The sequence below is a fragment of the Gloeophyllum trabeum genome, assembly GCF_000344685.1.
Source record: "Gloeophyllum trabeum ATCC 11539 unplaced genomic scaffold GLOTRscaffold_00009, whole genome shotgun sequence".
Lineage (NCBI taxonomy): Eukaryota > Fungi > Basidiomycota > Agaricomycetes > Gloeophyllales > Gloeophyllaceae > Gloeophyllum > Gloeophyllum trabeum.
Window position 1 is genome coordinate 745079 of NW_006920418.1, and position 16796 is coordinate 761874.

The 16796-nt window shown below is 52.4% G+C and overlaps 4 protein-coding genes across 4 annotated transcripts; 3 read left to right on the forward strand and 1 right to left on the reverse strand.

Annotated features, from left to right (window-relative positions):
* Positions 1-2848: 2848 nt before the first annotated feature.
* Positions 2849-6140, forward strand: GLOTRDRAFT_139478 (Rho GTPase activation protein). Its single transcript, XM_007869227.1, has 10 exons — positions 2849-3236; positions 3286-3419; positions 3472-3912; positions 3962-4201; positions 4261-4413; positions 4467-4622; positions 4676-4780; positions 4832-5547; positions 5602-5728; positions 5785-6140. The coding sequence occupies exons 1-10, from the start codon at positions 3092-3094 to the stop codon at positions 5878-5880; spliced, it is 2313 nt and encodes a 770-aa protein (XP_007867418.1). The 5' UTR covers positions 2849-3091; the 3' UTR covers positions 5881-6140.
* A 171-nt stretch (positions 6141-6311) lies between these two features.
* GLOTRDRAFT_77988 (acid protease) lies at positions 6312-8684 on the forward strand (the record flags this gene model as incomplete). The annotated part of the gene is made up of 12 exons (XM_007869228.1): positions 6312-6595; positions 6647-6855; positions 6908-6976; positions 7028-7129; positions 7185-7283; positions 7335-7468; positions 7524-7600; positions 7655-7688; positions 7736-7784; positions 7845-7905; positions 7959-8120; positions 8174-8684. The coding sequence occupies exons 1-12, from the start codon at positions 6393-6395 to the stop codon at positions 8682-8684; spliced, it is 1710 nt and encodes a 569-aa protein (XP_007867419.1). The 5' UTR covers positions 6312-6392.
* Positions 8519-10695, reverse strand: GLOTRDRAFT_139480 (DnaJ-domain-containing protein; the record flags this gene model as incomplete). The annotated part of the gene is made up of 11 exons (XM_007869229.1): positions 8519-9086; positions 9143-9265; positions 9321-9402; positions 9450-9878; positions 9934-9951; positions 10009-10079; positions 10130-10214; positions 10264-10293; positions 10343-10368; positions 10421-10540; positions 10608-10695. 11 exons carry the CDS (start codon positions 10693-10695, stop codon positions 9034-9036), a joined length of 1125 nt encoding a protein of 374 aa, XP_007867420.1. The 3' UTR covers positions 8519-9033.
* A 150-nt stretch (positions 10696-10845) lies between these two features.
* GLOTRDRAFT_139481 (uncharacterized protein) lies at positions 10846-12736 on the forward strand (the record flags this gene model as incomplete). The annotated part of the gene is made up of 8 exons (XM_007869230.1): positions 10846-10948; positions 11001-11230; positions 11289-11317; positions 11380-11390; positions 11450-11682; positions 11734-11841; positions 11902-12282; positions 12347-12736. 8 exons carry the CDS (start codon positions 10846-10848, stop codon positions 12614-12616), a joined length of 1365 nt encoding a protein of 454 aa, XP_007867421.1. The 3' UTR covers positions 12617-12736.
* Between the last annotated feature and the right edge of the window lie 4060 nt (positions 12737-16796).

A 16796-nucleotide genomic window follows, 5' to 3' on the forward strand; every position in this document is an offset into this window, starting at 1 on the left:
CCTTTGCCCACCGCTATACCATGTCCCATACGACCCTACCGTGTTTCCACCTGCTCGTCCTAGGTCCTAGAGGTATCCTCGACGCGTCCATGCTCGCTTAAAGTGCCTCATCACGCGGTACTGCAGGCCGACCACGTGCGGTTTTAGCTCCGGCCGTTTGCTGACTGATACGTTCCGTCCGGCCGTCGATTTACGTCCGCTGACTCGGTCGCGTTGACGGAAACGAAGGGGCGTGATGACTGGGGAGTGGTAATACCAATGACTCACTGCGACGCGGGCCTCCGCCGTTCCCGGAGATAATTAGTTATGAAAGTATTCTTCCGGTTGACTTCGGAGCGTCTGGCTGCGGAGATAAATCATATTGTTGATCTGCGCCTGCCTTGAGGACGTTAGAAGGTCCGGAATTAAATCCAGAACCCTTCGCCGGTTACTTGTAGCGTAAGCAGTTCGACAGGTGGTGTCGAATAAGCTTTGGAGGGGATGTACGATGTGTCAATCTCGCAATTTCTGGGGTCAGAAGATCGTTGGGGCTTATCACCGGTTCCCGAACCTGGGAGAACCGGTTCGAACCTCGAACCGGACCCAGGTTCTGCTCCGCGGTTCGGCTTTGGGGTGGACCGAACCTGAAATGAGGTCCAGGTGGAGCCACAATGCCCGAACCGTACCTAAATATGGTAATTTTGAAGGGTTCGAACCCGAACCTGACCGGACCCAACGCCATTTCGGGTTCTTTGAGGTTCACGGTCCGGACATTTACCCGAACTGGACCTTGGGTCTGGTCCCAGGTCCGGAAATTTGGGCCAATAACCGGACCGAGCCGGACCGCGGCATCACTACTGCTAATGTGCTCATCAACTAGTAGTTGATGAGCACATTAGCAGTAGTGATGCCGCGGTCCGGCTTCATGTGAGCAATCTTCCACAGTGTCTGAGCAGCCCTATTGCGTCTGATAATCACATACACCCCCGTGCAGTGGATCATGCCTATCTGAAGTCCATCTTGACCAGGCCCATCCACAGAGTGATCGACGAGGACAACATTGACCTTGAAATCAACATGGCCAAGGTCTGGCATCTCCTGGACTTCCGATGTGGGTCTTGCCTTGATTGATAGCAGCACTAGGTCGGGGATCAGGTGTTCCAACAGTTAGAGGGAGCCGGAGGCCCAAATGCACTTTCCACAGCTCCCTCGGAATCCTCGGATATTAGAGCTTCAGACAAAGATCTGCAAGCTATTGTGGCAGAACAAGCTACAAAGCTGCAAGAAATAGTGGGTCGATGCTTAACTGCTATAATCAATAGGAAGGAGGATATCCCTCACAGCATACAGTGGATATGCAGGCAAATACAAAGCCTGTTGCATGTAGGAGACTATGTTTGGTGGAGTGAAAGACATAACTTACCCATGATAAAAAACACCGGAAATATCCTGATGCTCAAGAGGACTCTGTGACCTCTCTTGTTGGAAGCTTCTTTTCCCCTTTGGTGGATCAACCCTGCTATTGTCACGCTGCAAGCCAATCAGCTTATAGAAGGTGTAGCACCCAATCACAAAGGACCTTGAGACTGGAAGGAGCAACAAAGACCATATGAGAGTCACTGCCGCATCTACTTGCGTGCTATGGGTAGCAAAAAATGCTCCAAAGTATGGTTAATAAACCATTGTACGTGAAGGAGCCTTACATGGAACAACTTCATCCATTTATTGAGAAGACTAAATCTCAGATGACTGACTTTCTAGAGAACATCTGCAACATCAATGATATAGGCAGTCCATCTGCAGTAAGCGTGCTGTTTGAGTCTACTAACGACTGGCTTGCACAGGACATTCCAACAACGTTGAGCAATAGCATCCACATATCGTGTAACGAGTTGTACAATACCCACAGGCTCACGTCAAAGCATATCAAGGAGCTAGTGAGTTGCAAGACCAGACAGTGTGTTCATGGTCACTAACCTATGCCCAGGAGTCACACATTGGAGGAGAATTGCGGAGCATCCTCGATGAACTCGGCCCTGCACCTGCTCATTTGCCCAGGAGTGACAATAGAGAAGTGGCCTTGCACCTATCCCGTTCCTGAGCACCTTGTTCATTGGTGTATGACTGCTGCAGTCCCTTGTCATCGGCCGAAACCGTCCCGGGAGTCCAAGCCGTCAGAAGTTAGCTATGTCCTCAGACAGTGCATAACTCTTACACCATTACCTGGCGACTTCTCGCGATGTGGCAGGCGTGGATACGACACTTGTTTGATCCGCTTGACTCGGTGAAAGACTTCCGGTGAGGAGACCGTAGGAGACATCGGACGTCCCAACGTCCAGTCATAGCCCATACTGCGCGTAAGATTGTTGTCATAGAAGATACCTGTACAGTGATCATGCCGGAGTACTGGCTCGAGGCGCCCCCCTTGACAATATTGGAAATGGCTTATGCGGGTTGCTGTGGCGTTTGTAACACAGTGCAGGCAGCTGCGTGCTAAGATATTTCTTCAGACAGGCTTATTTTATTGACCAGAGATAATCGTCTCAGTTTTTCTCAGAAGCAGTGGGGTCCTCGTGCTGTGGTTAGTGGACGCCCTTGAGTCGTAAATGGGTGGAACTACGGTCAGTTATCGGCGACGAGAGACGGATCGTGATTGCTCCTAGTCTAAGACTTTGCGCACTTGGTGAAAGACGAGATGGCGACCGATATGGACTGTGCCTAGGGCAGTGCTGAAATAGAGCGGTCTTTAGCAAAATACACAGACTGAGAGTACTGTACAGAGGATGAAGCAGTGAAATTGGCAAAAGGAGGGGTGGCAGAAGCCGAACATCAAACTTCGTCGCGTCCGACGCATCTCTCGTCCGACCGTTGCCTCCGTCTCGCCGCAACCCCAGCTCCTCTGGCCACCGCCCATCCTTGCTTTTTCTTCTTCTAATATTCCTGCAGAGTCGACCGTATTTGCCTGGCTGCACGCGCTGGAAACGCATCGGTCTACTTGCGACGACTTCTGCCTATAAATCTGTTCTGAATCCCAACCCTCCGGCTGATCTATCACTGGCACGACTGTTCGCATCCGTTCTGTCGATTCGTTTATAGCTAGAGTGCCTACATCATGTCCTACGTCGAAGCCACCTCTCCCTCGGGCAGCATGTCCTCGAGGCGATTAACCAACCGAAACACGAACCGCTACAGCGTCACTGCCCTATTTAGCATGGCCGCTGAGCAGGATGCCGACGTAGACGATGAGCTGGCGAGAGGTACGCGTGGCGCCCGGTGAAGTCGGCTTATAAATCTCATCTTTCGTAGCCCAGAAACGATTGAGGGAGCTAAAAGCTCGCATATCCGCCCAGTCCAAAAAGAACTTTGTGCTCGAGCGCGATGTGCGCTACTTGGACTCTCGGATCGCTCTTCTCATCCAGAACCGCATGGCTCTTGACGAGGCAAGTATTGAGTAGGCTGTTGTCGGTATAGGTGGTCTAATCTCGCTGGCAGCAACATGAGGTGGAGAAGCACCTCGAAGAGGTCGACCCAACAGAAGGGCACTACCCTGATGACCGTAAACTCCAGCAATACTCCAACCTCTTCTTCCTATTACAATCCGAACCCCGCCACATCGCAGCCTTATGCCGTCTTGTCAGCTTATCCGAGATCGATACCCTCCTTCAGACCGTCATGTTCACACTATATGGGAACCAGTATGAGAGCAGGGAGGAGCATCTTCTGCTAACAATGTTCCAATCCGTGCTATCCGCGCAATTCGAGACCGCCACGGAGTTTGGGTCGTTGCTACGAGCGAACACTCCGGTATCTCGGATGATGACCACTTATACGCGGCGTGGGCCCGGTCAGAGTTATCTCAAGAGCGTCTTGGCGGATCGAATTAACAGTCTGATTGAGCACAAAGCGCTCAACTTGGAGATCAACCCTGTCAAGGTGCGTTAGTAGCCTATTATAGCGGCTGCACCTCCTCATCCGCCATCAGGTTTATGAGCAGATGGTAAACCAAATCGAAGAGGATACAGGTTCACTACCACCGAACTTACCTCGCGGTGTGCCTCCTGAGACTGCGTCGGCGAACCCAGACGTCCAGACCATCATCGCCCCTCGACTAACGATGCTCATGGAAATCGCCAATAGCTTCCTGCTGACCATCATCGACAGCTTGGAGAGTGTTCCATATGGTATTCGTTGGATATGCAAGCAGATCCGGAGTCTGACGCGGGTACTTATGCATTTCGTAGTCGTCAATACCATCTAACGAGCGTTGCTTCCATTGTCCAGAGAAAATATCCTGATGCCACGGATCATGCCATTTGTTCGCTCATCGGTGGCTTCTTCTTCCTCCGATTCATCAATCCTGCTATTGTCACTCCGCAAGCGTACATGCTCGTTGAAGGTGTACCGGCCAAGCATCCTCGTCGGACGTTGACGCTGGTGCGTTTCACGCTCTTGCGCGATCGCGATATTGCATACTGACCATATCCCAGATTGCGAAGATGCTCCAGAACCTTGCGAACAAGCCCTCCTATGCCAAGGAGCAGTACATGATGACATTACATCCGTTTGTGGAGAATAACAAATCTCGCATAAACCAGTTCTTAAACAACCTTTGCGAAGTCGGAGACTTCTACGAGACGTTGGAGGTATGTGAAGGTCTATATTGCACCGATCGTCATCTCAACTGCGTGTTTGCAAGATGGACCAATACATGGCACTATCCAAGAAAGATCTAGTGATCCACATTACGCTCAACGAAATGTATAACACACACTCCCTTGTTCTACAACACATTGAAACCCTAGTACGTATTGTGCCCGCAGTCGCGCCCCTTGATACTAACCATCGTCTCCAGTCTCCGAACGACAAGCAACACCTGCGCATCCTCACCGACGAGCTGGGACCTGCACCTCCACAAGTACCTCGGAAGGAGAATCGCACAATTGAGCTGCAGCTGTACAGTCGCTGGGAGACACCTATACAAGATATCCAAACAGCGTTGATGGACTCCGTTTCATCAAGCGACATGCTGTACATGGAAACGAAATCCATATTCGTCCAGCTCATCCGTTCCCTCCCTGGGGCCGCCGACAAGCGCCCATACAACCTCGCTGCTATCGCCGAGCGAGCGGCGACCACCAAGGACGCCACGCTCGTGCGGAAGGGTATCAAGGTGAAGGAGATGCTGCGGGAGCTGGAGGAGCTGAAGGTCGTCGACAGGTCGGACGGGTACAAGCTCATGCAGGAGGAGGTCGCGGCGGAGCTCGTGCATCTCGGTAACCTCCGGGAGAAGGTGCTGCAGGAGACTAAGTCGCTGGAGTCGGTGTATAAGACCATCGGCGACCACAATAACTATCTGCGGGGTCAGCTGGAGCAGTACAAGGCGTACTTGCAGAACGTCCGGTTGAACGCGTCGAAGGAGAAGGGGAGCACGACGGGAGTGGGCGTGGTCACTGTTGGCGGGAAGGAGCGGAAGCCGCAGAAAGCTGTCGTTCTTGGCCCATATCGGTTCACGCACGCTCAGTTGGAGAAGGAGGGTATCATTGTCGAGAGCAACGTTCCTGATAACAGGTATGTTCGGGACATTTTTATATGTAGATGTTGGCTCACGACTGTTTGCTGCAGGCGGCCCAACATCTACTTCAATATAACATCGCCGACGCCTGGCACCTTCATCATTGCGTTGCACTACAAGGGGCGGGATAAGGCCATTCTCGAAATGGACCTGAAGATCGACGATCTTCTTGAGAAAGTGAGCACTGACGTCTTAGTTCACGATAGAATGCTAATAGACAACGTCTATCATAGCAAAAGGACAACAAACATCTTCTCGACCTTGAATACGTGCAGCTCAACGTTCCCAAGGTACTAGCGCTGTTGAAAAAGGTGTTTGCCAAGCGTTGAGCAGAGTTGGCGCTGTCTTCTCCAATCCTCTGCTCTCTGTGATTCCCACCTTCGCCTTCCAGTACATATATTTGTTGTTATTTCTTCATTGCGGTACCCTCCTTGGATTTATTCACCTTCATTTTATTTTGCCTGATGGCTTGTACAGGGCTCTCCCTCTCTATTTTCCAAGCGGATGTATTATCTATTCTGTAGTCTGATGTTGTTCCTTCTATACCCTGGGCTCTGCTCGTAGAATACCTTGGTAATGATATGACGTCCGATATGGTGCCTTGTATGTTGTAACTTGTCCGGCGTACCACTGACGTACCGCCACCGTAGCCGAGGTTTGACAGAGAAGCTGCGGCCTGTGCTGTTGACATGTGTTTGTCCGATGTGGCTGCGAAGGCTGGTCAGGAGGCTTAATGCCGGCGCTGTTACCAACATAATTCAATAGACTCTATATTTACTGTACCATCCTTCACTGGCTCAGGCGTATGCGAGCACTACGCTGATTCTTCGCCGCTACCACCATGTTCGCGGTGTTGCTTGTCGTCTTGGTTGCCCTGCTCGATATTGCGAGCGCCGTCACCGCCGACAAGCGCGACTGCTGGTACGATGACTGTGAACAGCAGGTCAAGAGCTTCGAGAAGATCAACGTGTCCCCCTCCCTGCTTGAGGCCAGCAATCCTGCGAAAACTGGACTGCTCCCAGTAGCCTGGTCAGATGATGAACAGTGCGTAACCACATCCTGTCCGGTCTGCTGCTGCTTAAGTCTATCTTACAGGTCATATTATTCTGTGATTTCAGTGGGAAATATAAGTTTCCGCGTCGCACTGGACACCGGTTCCGCAGACCTATGGATCACCTCCTCTGCGTGCACGACGAGTGCATGTCATTCCGTCCCAAAATATCCGCTCACTTACCAAAGCCCCTCCTTCGCCTCCGTTAATGATAATAATACCGCCTTCTCGGTCAGTTTTGCTGATGGGACGGGTGCGTACATGACAGAGTCACCTTGCTGAACAAAGATTGATCTATTGTGCAGCTGCGTCCGGGTATGTCGCCCGGGAGAAAGTGCAACTGTCAAACTTGACGGTCCCCAATCAGGCCTTTGGTGCGTAGGCATCAGTAGAGTGCATGGAATTCACTCACCTCCGACCTCCAGGCATGGTGTCCCAGTCAAACGTCACGATGGGATCCCAAATGAGTGGCATCTTGGGTTTAGGTTTCCCGCGACTCTCAACAATATCCAATAACGTGGTCAACGGTATGTATGACTTTGATCGTATCGTTGGGTAATCTAAGAACGTCGATTCTCTTAGCGACCCCGTTCTTCGCGAGTTTATCTCAGCAAGGAATTGTTAATTACCCGTTATTTGGTCTGAGCCTGACACGAAATACGAGCGGCACTCTCACACTAGGTATTGTACTTGCGACCCTTTCGCTGGGATCGACATTAAATCAAAGCTCAGGTGCCATAGACTCATCGGTGGTAAAGGATGTGAGCCAGATAGAATGGAATGAAGTTGTGGCTTTTTCACCATTCGGGACGGAAAGGAATACCACCAGTTATCTCCAGTGGGCTATCCCGATGGGCAACATCCTGGTTTGTACCTAGCCTTCGAGTCCACCGTGCTACTGATCATCCCGTTCTACTTAAGGTGAATGGGTCTGCTATCACGCCTTCACCTACCTATCCCACTGCGTACTCGAACCAGTCACTAGCGCTGTTGGACGTGTATGTTCTATCATCTTATTGCACGCTGCCCTTGGCTGACACACTGCCCGACAGGGGCACTCCTGGGATCTATGGTCCCTATCAAGATGTGAGTTGACGCGCTTTGTTCCTACACAGTGTCTTATCCGTCGACAGGTGTCTAGCATATTTTCTGCTATCGACGGCAGCCGCCTTGTGGATACAAGTACGTCCCACATTTGCAAGATGCGCAGTCTCTTACTAACCACTGTATGATGTCACATAGAGGATGGCGGCCAGTGGGCTCTCCCGTGCGATGTCTCTGAGACAATTTCATTCGTATTCGGGTCAGCCGAGGTCTTTCTCCCATGACATGTTGCAATACTCAATTGGCGCACAGAACGACGAATTTCACGTTACAGCCTTCGGACTACCTGATTGGCCCGACATCTGGAAACCCGGACCTTTGCCTAGCATGGCCGAGGGCGTCTGCGCCTAGTTCGGACGGCATCGACTGGCAGCTGGGTTCACCGTTCTTGCGGACTGTGTATTCGATCTTCAGGTATTGTTCCTCCTCCCAATTCTTCTCCGGTGTGTGAGGCTGAGGCCATGCAGTTACGGTATTGACGCAAAAGAGCCGCCTATGATCGGACTATACCCCCGGAACAACGCCAGTGCCCCCGTCGAGTCGCCGCAGTATATTTCGTCCTTCATGTCAGCCGCCTCGGCCACCGTCGCCACCACGCTCCCAAATTACCTTCTTCCCACGCCGTCCTATAGCACCCCCCCGTTCGCGTTCAACACGTCTATCCCTGCATCCATCGGCCAGATTGTCACGTCCGATCTCGCGACGAGCACCTACAGCCCCATCCTTGCCACCCCCGCCGCACTGAATGTTACCGCCATACCCACCGTCTCGCCGTCGCCCACACTGCTCACCCTGATCATCACTGATACGTCGGGCGAGGTCCGGACGACGACATCGACTGCGTCGACGCCGTCCGTCACGCTCGGCGTGCCATACGGCTGGTCCGCAAGCGCAGGCTCGAGACTGCCTGTTCCTCTCTCTCGGACATTGCTTGCGTGCTTGTCATTGGTTGTATTAGTGCTGAGCAGCACATCATAACATTTATCTATATCATATCGTATCCCTCGTCTTGTCTGTCGTCGCACATCTCGTTCCATTACTGACTTTGCATCTCGGTCGCATATCATTTCGCCTTCTCGCCTTCTGTTATTATTATTATCCTGGTCGGACAACTTGTTGCCGTTCCTTTTTTCACTTTTGCCCCTTACCTCGATCGCCTCTCCCGTGGACTGCGGACTGTGCATTACTAGTAGATTGTCGATTGTTTTGTCTGGTCTGTGCGGTGTATGTCGCCCGGAACGAGCTTTGCATGACGGATGTAGTATCAATAATGATAAGTGTATTTCCAGTGTCTATCGCGGATAGGGTGGCTGCTATGCACTGAGGATCATAGCTCATCCTTTGACGAGTGTCCGCTCCCATGGAAGGCTTCTGATAGCTCTGGGATAGTGTAGGTTGTTAGCATCACATGCTGCAGACAGATGGGAACAACTCACTCTTCCGAAGTTCAGGACTTAGTTCTGTGGGAAGGACAAGGTTGTATTCTATGTAGAGGTCGCCGTGCTGTGAGGGGTTCTCGAAGCGGGGCATCCCCTCTCCTTTGATGGTCTGCACGTAACCTACAAGGATGCGTATGAGCTGACGACCGCTGAGCAAATATTGCTGGAAACTGACCTGGCTGGGTCACTCCCTTCCGCTTGAGCGGAACTATATGCCCGTCGAGATGGGTCAAGTTGTGCTCGAAACCCAGAAGTGCCTGCGCAGAGTCAATACCGGTAAGGTTCACTTTGAAAGCACACTCACCTCATCCACCCCAATCGTCTCTCGCCAGTACAAACTACTCTCCTTCCTCCTAAACCCACCCTTCTCCTTCCGACTCCTCACGCGAAGAATCACATCCCCAGGCTCCCAATCCGGGCTCTCATCGCCCTCGCCGTCAAACACGACCTCGTACCCCTCGGGCATGCCCTTGGCGACCTCGAGCGTGTAGTGCGCGGTGTGGTCGACGACCTTGGCGCCACCGCAGTGCGGGCACGGGCGCGCGATGACGGTGCCGCGCCCGCCGCACTCGTCGCACGTGTGCTGCGTCTGCGCGAACATGCCCGGGAAGATTTGTTGTTTAACGACTTTGACACCCGAGCCGCCGCAGCCAGTGCAGGGGCGCACGTCGTGCGAGGAGGCGGCGCCGGTGCCTCGGCAGTGGTCGCAGAGGATGCGTTTGCGCATGACGAACTACGTTTGGGGGAAAGGGTCAGAGTCGGAGTAAGTAAGAGGGGAATACACGCACGTCTATGCTTGCGCCGTTGTAGCTGGAGGAGTGTGTGTAAGCGCGGGCAGCGGGGATGTGGAGGGGAGCGGGGACGTACATGTCTGCTAGTGTGACCTCGAATTCGGTCAGGGATGTCGGCCCTCTGCGGACTTGTTGTTGGCCCTCTGACGGAGCGCGTCAGGGGGGACTGGAACGACATGGGAAGGGTACGTACGGCCGCCGCCGAAGAAATTCGAAAACATGTCGAAGGGGTTCGCATACTGTTGGCCGCCTCCGCTTTCGTGGGCTTTCAGGCCTTCCTGTGGATCGAGTAAGGAAGGCGTAGGGTAGTCACGTCTGGCGACTTACCTCGCCATGCCGGTCGTATATTTGGCGTTTCTAAAAAATAATGGTAACCACGCCAAGTGGAAAGGAGGTCATGGCTCACTGTCGGGTCAGATAGAACCTCGTATGCTGGATATGCCCCTGTTAGAACCAAACACATCATGGAGAGGCAAAGACATACCATGTGCGATCTCGACAAACCTGTCCTCCGCCCCCGGGTCCTTGTTCTTGTCGGGGTGATATTTCCGACTGAGGCGCTTGTACGCCTTCTTAATGTCGCGCTCATCAGCGGACCTGTCGACTGCGATGCGAGGGTGTTTCAATTACGATGTATGCACGGAGCGAGTGTGTGCGCGCCTTGGACTAACGTTCGAGTACCTTGTAGAGGTCCGCCGCCGCTGCGAGCGTCGCGAGGAGCAGCAATGCCAGGGCCAGCGCCCGTACAACGCAGAGCATGTCGGGCAAGACGGCAGGAAAGGAGCGGGATGGAAGGAACGAGTGTGTTTGTGGGACACGTCAATTAGCAGCGCGTATTCAAGACCCTCGGTCACGTGCACTCCTCTATTCCCCGGCCTCCAGTTTAGTGTCTGCTCGCCGTCGCGGACGATGTTCTCGCAGCGCAGTCGACTCTACGCATCGCTGAAGAAGGTGCCCCGTTGCTGCAGGCACTACTCCGATGCAGCGCCGGCATACCACCCCAAAGTCAGAGGTCCTGCTGTCCCCAATCCCGCCATGTTCTCCTTCTGACCTGTTCAACGCAGTCTACCCGTTCCGAGTCTCGCCAGATGATGCGGTTAGAGACATGTCCATCGCTGCCGCGCTCCCCGTTATCGGTCATTATTTCTCATCCTTGGTGGCCCGCTGGTTCCCCGCCCTCGGATTCGAGCCCATAAAGCCGGCCCTCCTCCAGCCACTGTACGTCCCGGGGTGGATGATCGACGCAGAGGTCACAGGGAACGCTTGGGTCACCTATGGGGAGGATACCACACAGGTGCGCGGCTTGTTCGCAAAGTGCAACCCGGGATGGGCCTGACATTTCTCCGGGGTAGCGGACGATCACGGCCCACGCCGCGAACTCGTAGGTGGATGGAACCGTACGTGCCGCCTATTCTGACTACTGCTCGCGATATCTCATCGTAGATACCTACCAGGTACGTGTCACGAGCTATCTTATTCTCCGTTGGTAACGCTGACATCCCCCGTCTGCAAGGCTTCTCCACTGAACCTCTCGCAAGGATCTGTCTGAACGACCCCAAGCTATACAGCCTCGAACCAGTACCATGGTCTCCAGAGTTGGAAACGCAATACGGCGTCAAGCCTCTCTGTTTACCGTTCACGCTTTCGCCTCTTGGCCTACTCGATGCGATTCGACGTCTTTCATATCGGGACGCTACCATCCACGATCATTTCAGGTTCGATCCCAGCAGTGTCAGAGCCAACCTGGTTTGCATCTGTTCACCGGCAAATCACCCTTCTTGTGTTAATTTGCGATAGCTTGCAGCCTACCCCATCTTAATACCAGTATACCTCGGGAGATACGACTACGACCTGGGGACCGAGAAGATCTCAATCACCGTAATTCTAGAGGCGTCTCACCAACAAGTACGTACACCCTCTTAGCATCTTCCTTCACACCACACTTAGACTTACTTGCATCGCCAGGGTCGCGTCATCGCCGAGAACGCCCTCCCCGTCCTCTCCTCCTATATCAAGGCCCAAATGGGGACCAACATCCTCGCATCCCTCGGCCTCGCCGAGGGCGGCGAGTTCCTCGTGCACCGCGGCGATGCCGTACCCTTCTCGCGCATCGAGCTCCTGCTCTCGCCGCGCAACAACACGCGTCTCGTCAGCGACGTCAACACGTGGGCGAACACGCTCGCGGACGCGCGCGGCTCGTTCGAGCGGCTCGCGCGGGTCGAGGAGGTGGCAAGGGTGGATATGGACGACCTAAGGGTGAGGGCGTATACGGACGAGGAGACGCTGGCGAACCGCAAGTGGATGGCGCTCGGTCTCGAGCAGACGGTTATGCAGGATATGCTGAATGTTAGTTTCCCGTGCATATCTTCCCCCGCTCGATCCTGTCAAACTGAAATTGCTCGTGTGTTAGAAAATACGAGAAGGCGACGCAAGCGGCGCGCGGATCCTGCGCATCGGGATGGGTTCCCCGATCGCATCCCAGGACGGCCAGGAGGACGGTGCGAGTGGCTCGAGAGGGAGCGGGATGTCGAAGAAGGTCGGCCCGTTCGTGTTCGAGAACACGCCCGGAGACCAGTTCGAAAAGGCGCTGGAGGAAAAGTTAGACGAGCTCAAGCGCCGCAGGGAGGAGACCAAACCTGGCTGGCTGCAGGAACTGCATGCAAAGGAGCAGGAGTCGTAGCTGCTATATTCCACTACTTGACACTATTTGGCGTTTAAGGTGGACGGCGGGGCGGCATGAGCCTTTGGACCAATCAAAAATGGGGCCCAGCTATTGGGGTCCTTTGAGGACCACGTGGCCCTGCTTTTCCCTTTATAGCCAAGGTGGCCGATGCTTGTCAAGGGACTCAAGAGACAGACCTGACTTTGCTTGGATCATGTGGTCTCAAGATGACAACAGCATACTCTAATGCCAGACCTTTTGATAACTTGTGTTTGAGAACCTAAGAGAGGAGTACTAGTGAGTGGACATCTCTCGGGACTTCAGGCCATCAAGTTGAATGCCAGTCGGATATTATTGCCGGAGCACGACTGCTTTTGCAAAATAGATATATATGATGCTGGTCAGAATGTCAAGTGCTCACTTACTACCATCTACGGTAGCGGGCTCTGCCATGCTCGCGCGGCCTTACAGCCTGATATATACTTAATATCATAGACATTGCACCGATGACTTTTGAGACTCAAGAGTATGCACCTAAAATAGCGCGTGGGGTTAAGGTTTGTTCGACCTGCCCTATACTACCCACGAGGCAGGTTAGTATATAAATCGCACCTACCGCAATCCTAGTTCCTTTGGACCCAGATCTCCTTTCGCTCACTCACTGCGACAGTCGACTGGAAGAGTGGTCCCCGGTATCCCGTTGGGTTTGTATTCTCTATCTTCCCCTAAAGGGAGCTCCTACTGACTTGATCGGTGGATTAGGAACCGTCTGGCCTCCCAGGAATGGGAGGTCGTCGTCTTCAAGCCGTTGAGGCTTGTGGATCCGGTCGTAGTGGAATTCCGCTGCGACTGTCAGAGGTGAGGTGCTTCCCCGACTGCTCATCCTGTCAAGGACATCTAACCCGCGTATCATAATCTTTACTAGGTGCCGCGAAAGTGCGACATTCTTTGGAGCGCATATTGTGCTACACACATTGTGTGCGGCGGCCTGCGACCTATGTCGTTGTCCGTAGTAGACCTGTCCAGGTCATCCCCGGCAAATCAAATAACCCAGGCCCCTTAGTATCTGGTGAGTTTTCTCGTGCGCGGGAGGATAGGTAGGTGGAGGCTGATTGCTGTCCGCGTGTGTAGGAGAGCTTAGATGTCAACGTCTTCTATGTGTAGATGCTTCATGTATTCTGCGTCATGGAATTCAGCTCTTCATTGATCGTGATGCAAAGCGTGCATGCCTAAGCGTGTGAGGATGGGAACGATATCCCTACAAGTGGATTAAACCTTGAGTTTAATGCATTGATCGGGGATACGTACATGTGTCAATCTCTTGACCAATGATTACACTTGGAAAGATAGTAACTATATCCTTTGGGGTGTATTGAGGTTCGTTTGCCGTTCGGCTTTCCCTCTACCCTACACGCCCATCCTGGGAAACTGTTTTGGGAAGGTCGGCCTGGGAGCCGCCCGAGGCCCCGGTTTGATGTCGATTGGAGTCCAGTCGAACATTGCTGTGACATAAAAACAGCGGATCGATCTCAGCTCGCAAAATCATGATGTCGTGGGAGCTCAAATCCGAGGTCTCAGAAACACCACGCCGGAACGTCCAGCGGATTGGCAGTTTTTTTTCTTTTTCTTTTTTTTTCTTTTGCTTTTGGCTTTCATGATAGGAAAAGCAGATATATCTTTTGTGGGCTACACTATATACAAGGCACGACCAATGCTACAGTTATACTACTATAGCCTATATATACATACAACATTGATTATACCATGTAGCCTCGCCCTGCCACTGTTCCTGGCTGTAGACAATGACCCCAGAATAGAATGGCTGCAACATACAAGAGAGCAGTTTAACAATCTGAAGGTGACATACACATGAGCGAACACATACCTTTCAACGCAACCCCCGGACTATTATCCACGGCCTCGGATCTGATATGACAGTACACTGTCAAACACGGGACACTTGGGAAATGCTGGTTATACACTCACGGGCCATTGCCGATATATGGCAGGTGGTTTGAGGCGTTGCGGTCGACGCGAAAGCTGCGCGAAAGAGGCGCTGATTGCAGGCTCCTAGAACCATCCGTCTCGCGTCCTCGATCCTCTCTGCTAGGGCGTGTGTGAAGATGTTATCTAATATGGCTTATATAATGTAGTTTATTTATAGTTGTGTTTCCTGATTAAGCCGAACGGTGAGGATGAGGACGCTATGAGACGGCTGGCCCAACTCGTCGTCCGAGGTTTTACCGGAATTATGTAAGGCGGCTAAGCGACTAACGACGCGTCGGTTTATTGACGTTCGTCGACTGCCCGATTTGGATTTCGAGGTGGCTTTCTCGTCGCACCTCAGCCGCCCTTCGAGCATCTCCTCTGCTCGCCGCGCGTCGACGGGGACATGGACATTGTAGCTGTCAATAACAGAATATTGTATATCTGAATTGTTGACTGCATGTACTTCCAGTGAGCATGAGTAGGTACGGGAATCCCCCCACTTCAACAAAGAAAGCAGTGAACAGTTATTTACCACAATAGTGCGGCAGCTACTGTCTCTGTATTTTTATCAAAGTTAAAGTAGATTTATATACACAATCTTCAAAGGTCTGGGGTTACTTTGCATCGAGGAGCCTGGTACTTGCACTTTTCAATGTATATAGAATAATCTATTCATCGAAATACATCGAAAATACAGAGCAACAGCTACTCATGCATTACTACCAAAACAGTGTTTTCTATTTAAAGATTAGATTGTATGCCCCGCCATCGACGCGCGGCGAGCAGAGGAGATGCTCGAAGGGCGGCTGAGGTGCGACGAGAAAGCCACCTCGAAATCCAAATCGGGCAGTCGACGAACGTCAATAACACTGGGTACATCACCCATATTGAGCATGCAGAAAACTGTGAAATTAACGGGTCAAAGGTCAAACTTTTTTCATGATTGTCCATTGCACAATCAGTGAACCGAATTAGAATAATACTACTTTTGAGTGTGCAAAAATCTGATTGTGACACAGGATATGTTCTTTGTTCAGCACTATTCATTGAACTTTCATATGTTTTGCAAGGCAACACTATGAACAAAATTTGACCTTTGACCGGTTTCAGTCACACTTTCTCAGTGGCTCAATATGGGAATTGCACCCAGTGTAAACCGACGCATCGTTAGTCGCTTAGCCGCCTTACATAATTCCGGTAAAACCTCGGACGACGAGTTGGGCCAGCCGTCTCATAGTGTCCTCATCCTCACCGTTCGGCTTAATCAGGAAACACAACTATAAATAAACTACATTATATAAGCCATATTAGATAACATCTTCACACACGCCCTAGCAGAGAGGATCGAGGACGCGAGACGGATGGTTCTAGGAGCCTGCGCTGATTGTGGCGAGACGGTGTGGTGGCAGAGGAAGACGACGGTGAAAACTTCGAGTTAACTCGCTCGGGATTTAAGCTCCGCTCAAATTCGGTCTCGCGCCGCCAGACGCGAAATCTGCTAAGTCCCTCCAACCACTGTTTATCCTGCAGTCACCATTCGTCTGCCCTACAGGCTCCCATAATTAAATGCTAAAATGCTATTTACATTCTGTATCATGTAGCAGGCAATGTGCCACCAGTAGTAGTACAGCATTCACTGGATAATACAGGCAGTGACATCCTACCCAGGCATAGTATAATCTTGAGGTCATCGCCCGACCTCCGATGGACCTCCCAGCTAACGTCCCTGTGATGTCCCACCGGGAATCTGCAGACGAGCTCAGACGCGACACCTGTGACAGATCCTGATGGCCATGGACCGATCTGCCGGCCCAAAGGCTTAAAGGAGCTGGACTCAAGGTCTCGCGGACCTTTGAGGGAAACATCTGCGTGAGACTCAGGGCGGGAGATCCCTGTAACCTCAGGAAGGGTTGGGCGTGTACATGAGGTGGGTGGGTATATAAAGTCTGTCCACTGGTGTTCAGGGTTTCTTCGGGCCCTCACACCTCCCTTCGCTCACTCACTGCGACAGTCGACTGGAGGGGGGGTCCCCGGTGGTCCATCGGGTTTGTATCCTCCGCCTTCTACTGGAAGACGCTCCTACTGATTCGACCGGTGGACTAGACCCCGTTTTACCGATCAAGCGCCTCAGCGACTGGTTGGTAGTAGCGTTCAAACTCCCACGGGTGATTTGAGCGCAAGGACAGTCGACTGCGCCGTAGCCCAGTCG